Below are 6,000 nucleotides of genomic sequence, written 5' to 3' on the forward strand. Positions count from 1 at the left end.
CATTGGCAAATGCAAGGTACTGCATGTGGGTAGAAGTAACCCCAGAGAAAAGTACCAACTGTGTGGTACTACACTTAAGGTGGTGGAGGATGAAAGAGACCTGGGAGTAATTGTGCAGTCAGATATGAAGTTTTCTGAGCAATGCAGATAGGCTGCCAGGGCAGGTTATGGGGTTTTGTCAATGATATACAGGAATTTTGCTAGCAGGCAAAAGGAGGTGATTGTCCCTCTGTATAAGGCAATGGTCAGGCCACGCCTTGTACTGCATACAGGTGTGGAGGCCTCATTTTAGAAAGGATGTAGATTTACTTGAGCATGTACAGAGAAGGGCAATCCTCTTACCAAGGGAGGCTTAAGTTCTGCAAATTGCAGCGGCTGGAGACTAGGCACCTACGAGGTGATCTGATTGAGGTGTATAAGGCCTTGAATGGGTTGAGCACGCTGAATTCTGATGGAATTCTTCACTTGTTCAGATTACTAACCTAAGGGGGCATAAATTCAAATTGAGGAAAGACAGATGTAGAATAGATGTGCAGAAAAAATTTGCCTTTAGCCAGCAGGTGGCTAATTGCTGGAACAAACTTCCATTTGTAGTTGATAGGTTACATAAATTTAAGGAGGAAGTGGATAAACATTTAGAGGGAATTGTTTTGTAAATTTTTTTTTTTTTTTTTTTTTGGCTGATGCTGCATAAGCTCATACACTTGCTTTCTTGCATCACATGCCACTCCTACATTCCTAGCTATTTCTCTAGCTTGTAAATGTAACATTTCCCCACTCTCACTTCTAATTGCCATATTGAAATAAGTAAGCAACTAAGTGATAGGTACAATTGTTATATGGAATGATGATGCCCTGATCAGCTCTAGGCAAAATATCTTTAGGTACACTGTTCGTACTATTGATATTACTGTCAGATGTGAAAAGCTGTGCTATAAATGAATTTTTCTTTTTTACCTGGTATTTGTATTGTAATTCTGTGATTAATCTACTAATGAATATTTTTGTTGTTAAAACTTCAGCAGCAGAAATGAAAAATCATATGTGGAAAACAGTGTAAGAAAAGAAAAAGCACTTTCGGTAAACAGAAATGTGCATAAAGAATCAAAGAATTTAGGGAATCAGTTTATGGAAGACAAATCTCTCTTAAAGGAATGGAATGCTGGTCGTTATTTTTCATCAAGTTCACTTTTGCATTGTGGCAAAGAAAAGCCTTGCTTAAATGCCGATGACACTGCCTCAAAATCCCAGGATGGACATGAAGTACATAATTCAGTCAAGTGTCCAGACACATATACTAACACTGAAGAAGCTAAAATATATGAATGTATACCTCAATTACGGAAGCGACCAGAGTTGCCTGCCTTTATTCCACTCGATATCTAGTGGTAGTTTATCTTAAAAGGTAAGTTGCTTACTCTACATTATCTTTGATCAGATGTATATCATTGAAAGATAATTTTTAGTACTCTGTTCATTTTAAGTTACAAATGTTTTAACATTTCAAGTGTGTTCTATAGAAGATACAATGCTCCCCAAGTAAGATAATTTCAAATGATGACATGTTACTTGCTTAGCTAGCTTGTGGCTTAGTTGGCATATATATTAATCAGACTGAGAAATTTAACTAAAAAAAAAAAAAAACCCCAATTAGATAACATTTCTTTTCTTAACTTGTTTGACAGGTATATGGGGGAAGTTCATTTCAGTATTTCATCCCCCTTTTAGATAGTTTGCACTTTAAAACTTCTGTCCCTCTACCTGATTATGTAGGCAGCCAGATTGCACTGCTCAGAGAACTTTGTGTCTGACTGCACAATTACCCACAAGTCTCCTTCATTCTCTACCTTGTGGGATTACTGCTCCCCATATGAGGTACTTCGTGCTTGTCAACATTAAATTTCAATTTCCACTTCTCAACCAGTTAATCTAATTTTTCTAGACCTTATTGCAGTAGCATACTCTGATTACTATGATTAATTATCCTGCCAACCTTCACATCTGCAAATTTAGACATTAAGCCTGATATTCTTTCATAATTTCGCCAAGGAGAAGGAAAATGGAATTGAATCTGCATAAATTCCAGCTACAAAATGGCAAACTCATGAAGCTATAGCCATCCCGAGGTGAGCGTACTCTGCATTTGTCAATTTACATTGACAAATGCAAAGTACTGCATATGGGTAGCAGTAATCCCAGAGTAATCTACTAATTTGTGTGGTATTAAAGTCACGGTACTAGACAATGAGAAAGACATGGGGGTAATTGTGCAGTCAGAATGAAATGTACCAAGCAGTGCAGACAGGTTGCCAGAGCAGCTCATGGGGGGTTTTGTGAATGATATACAGGAATTTTGCCAGCAGGGATAAGGAGGTGATTATCCCTTTGAATAAGGCAATCGGGCCACATTTTGAGTACAGATAGTTCCCGACTTTACGAGTTAATTCATTCCTAGCGCGCGCACTCATAAAGCGAAAAACTCGTAAAGCAGGAATTTATTTCCCTAGACAATGTTAAAAACAGGGGTTACATTCTCAACAATGAAATTATTTGCTAATTAGTTTGTTTAAACAATGATTGATTTATCCAAAGAAATGAAAACATTGCCTGTAAAATCAAGTAAATTATAATTTAAAGAAATTATTTATGACTTAACAAATGTTAAAGGATGTTTATTCTACATCATCGACTAAATGCACACTCGTTGATCACTCATTATTGACCCGGCACTCGTTTTTGGTTTGTTGCAAAAGGAGTCGTTGTCTTCAGAAATGCTTCAAGGCATTTGTTTCCAAAATGATCTCTTCTCTTTTCTTTGTAAATTTCATGATAGCATGCATAAGCATTTTTTAATGTTTATGCATGCTATCAAATTGCAACTAACTAACAAGATACACACAAATCAGATTGCAACTAACACAATTTCGGGGAGTAACTAGTTTACAAAGGGCGTCTCCGTAGCCAGGTGGGAAGGAGCAGCAGTGCGTAGCATACGCTTCTTGATTAGACCGGGGTTCGAGCCCGTCACCACCAAATATGGAGGATGCGGAAAGGTCAAGGGAATGACCACCGCATATTCCCGGAGCAATATGGCCTTAGTTGCTAATGCTCCTAAAAACCAAATAACTAACTAACAAGTTTACGAAGCCTAAAATAAGAATGAAGAGAAGATTCTGAAAATTTGTTTTTTATATAATTGAAGATTGCAGTGAAGGGTAAACACATTTCACTGTAATAACAAAAATATTAAGTAAAGCTATCAGTATTTTCACAAATGCAATAACATAGAGTTTACTATCCATTTATAATTGCTTGCACTAACAGAAAAACACAAACTGGAAAGTGCAAATTGTTTTTATTGTTTTATGGTCGTGACTTCCAGAAATGTGTTTTAGAAAAATATCACAAAGCCGTTCAAAATTGGTTCTTATAACAGAACATATGATAACGATTGAAGTGTATTGGTTTAATGATTTGAATTGGTAACTAATACAATTTACATTATAAAATGACCTTTTAGAGAGTAAATGGCTTATTTATACATCAAAAATTTCAACTCCCGAGGTCTTGGAACGAATAACTAAAGAACAATTTGTTGAGTTCACATTACAATATTTTCATGATACGATGGAACGGATTAATATCATAAGAGGGGTGCACTATATTGTATAGCTACGTGTGTGGTTTGAAATATAGGATATATGAATGTTTAACATTCATTGTTTGCAATTAATCTTCATATTTTCGATTTTGTTGATACTTGGGGAAAAAAAAACTCGTAAACCTGGGAACTCGTAAAGCGGGAACTGCCTGTACTGCATACAAGTCTGGAGGCCTCATTTTAAGAAGGATGTAGAACTCCTGGTAGGGAAGGGTGGCAACAAGATTGGTGTGGGGAAACAAAGGGATGCTCTTATCGAGAAAGGCTTCAGTTCTGCATATTTCAGCATCTGGAGACTACACAACTGAAAGTGGATTTGATTGATGTATAAAGCTTTGAATGGATTGAGCATGTTAAATGCTGATGGCTTTCTTCCTCTTGCTCAAACTATGCATTTGAGGGGACATGAATTCAAATTGAGGAAGGATGGTTGCAGAATTGATGTGTAGAAGTTTGCCTTTAGCCAGTGGATGGTTGATTGCTGGAACAAACTTCCAATCTGTTATGGAGGTGAATAGCTTGAATATATTCAAGGAAGAACTAGACACTGTTGGAAGTGATGAATAGGTGAAATGAGAAATTCTTTTTTTTTTTTTGATGCTCTATAAACTTGCCTTCTTCCATCATTTGCCAGTACTAATACTAAATGGGGAAGTATATTATAATCTTCTGGAGAATAGCAATACCAGAAATGTTTTTAATTACATTCCTAGTTTAGTTTATAAATTTTCTTCAAATTTTTATGTATTTGATTACCTATTTTATAATTAAAAAATATATAATAATTCTAAAATCACCCTATTTTATTTAAGATAGAAATACATTTGTAATAAATTGTGATAAGTCAATTTAAAAATGTGTGTTTCTTTTTAAAGTTGATGGAAAAAGGGTCCCCGATGTAGACTTTCAATCATGACTTAGATGGAACTTTTTGTTTATAATTGCATAAACCATAAATTCTGTTAAATTCTAAGATAATTATAATTCAAGAGAAGGCAGTTAGTTTATATGAAGATAAGTTTGCCTGATGAATCCAGTGACAGACCTTTTCGTTGCCAGTAAAAGTTGGTTTGACATATTCTGTAAGTATTATAACCTGCATAACGCTGCTACCCAGGCCCCAGCTGATGTGGGGGGAGTGGTTGAAAAATTTAAGAAGGCACTTTTAGACATATATGAAGATGCAGGCTACCCCCCCCCCCCCCCCCCAACAGATTCCTATTGAATGTGGTCTCTTTTGGAAGGAAACTTTATTTCCAGTGAAATAAAATCCATGCCCAGATTTAGAGTATATAAAAACTAAAGATAGGTTAATAGTAACCTATTAACCTGGATGGGAATGCTACTGGTGACTTCAAGTTGAAGCCCCCTGTTAATTTTCCACTCAGAAAATCCAAAGGCATGGTAAGGTATTTAGTAAAATCAAAGTTGTCAATCATATTGCAACCTTGCGTTAGTTAAATGTGCCTCATATGCAAGTTCGATTGTGTTATGGAATGAATAAATTTATGGTGCTTTTGTGTTGTGCAGTTTTATAGTTTCATTATTTAATACTTTCACTATCAATTCTATCATATGGCAGCCTTATTTTTAACTCTTCCAAAGTGTCAATATCAAAAACTAAGTGAAGTGTGGTGTGTAAAAAAAAACAAATGAAGGTATTTCATATAAAAATTGCAACAGTAATAGATTCTGTTCTAGTCACTGGCAAACCTACTATATAGCAGCCTTGAGTTTAGTGCTATTGTATTAATTAGTGTCTGTCTGAACTGGGAAGATATTCAAGAAAATCTCAGGAAAAGCTAACTAATGACAGCTGGCAGATTTTAAAAAAATCTCTCAGAAGACGTTTTCATTTCATTCTCACTGTCATTAATACACATTAATGCTGCCAAATGGTGGCAGCATTAACTTAAAAGTAGAAGTGTCCAACATATGACCATGTAAGGCAGCAAGTTAGACACCTCTACTTTCTTTTTTACAATGTTTTATGTATATCTCTCAGTATTTAACATTATTATAACCATATAATAAGAAATTGTTGGATTTTCATATTATTAAATATAAATGTTGATAACAAAAATTAAATTCTGTTTTGAAAATGTGTAATTAATGTAGAGGAACTGTTTTTGCATCCTGATTCCTGCAAGAACCAATGCAGCCCTCAATCTTCATTTCATTTGATCCCTATCAAAAAAAAAAAAAAAAAAATTGGATACCCCTGACTTAATTGTTTTATCAGCCACTTAACTTTTAAGTACATTTTTATTGCAACTGAATTAAAATAACATTTATTATGTAAAGCAGTGTTTCCCAATTAAATTTAGTCACGGAACCTT

General features: G+C 35.1%; 1 protein-coding gene across 1 annotated transcript in view; it reads left to right on the top strand.

Moving 5' to 3' along the window:
• LOC150079070 (uncharacterized) overlaps window positions 1-1,399 on the top strand; it is a 162,554-nt gene extending 161,155 nt beyond the window's left edge. Inside the window, exon 8 of the mRNA XM_090382692.1 lies at window positions 1,023-1,399. Coding sequence (XP_090238818.1) covers window positions 1,023-1,386 — 364 coding nt within the window. The 3' untranslated portion in view covers window positions 1,387-1,399. The remainder of the gene's footprint in view (window positions 1-1,022) is intronic.
• The last annotated feature ends 4,601 nt before the right edge of the window (window positions 1,400-6,000 follow it).

Source organism: Mastigoproctus giganteus, chromosome 10 (assembly GCF_048544385.1).
Source record: "Mastigoproctus giganteus isolate SK-2022 chromosome 10, ASM4854438v1, whole genome shotgun sequence".
Taxonomy (NCBI): domain Eukaryota; kingdom Metazoa; phylum Arthropoda; class Arachnida; order Uropygi; family Thelyphonidae; genus Mastigoproctus; species Mastigoproctus giganteus.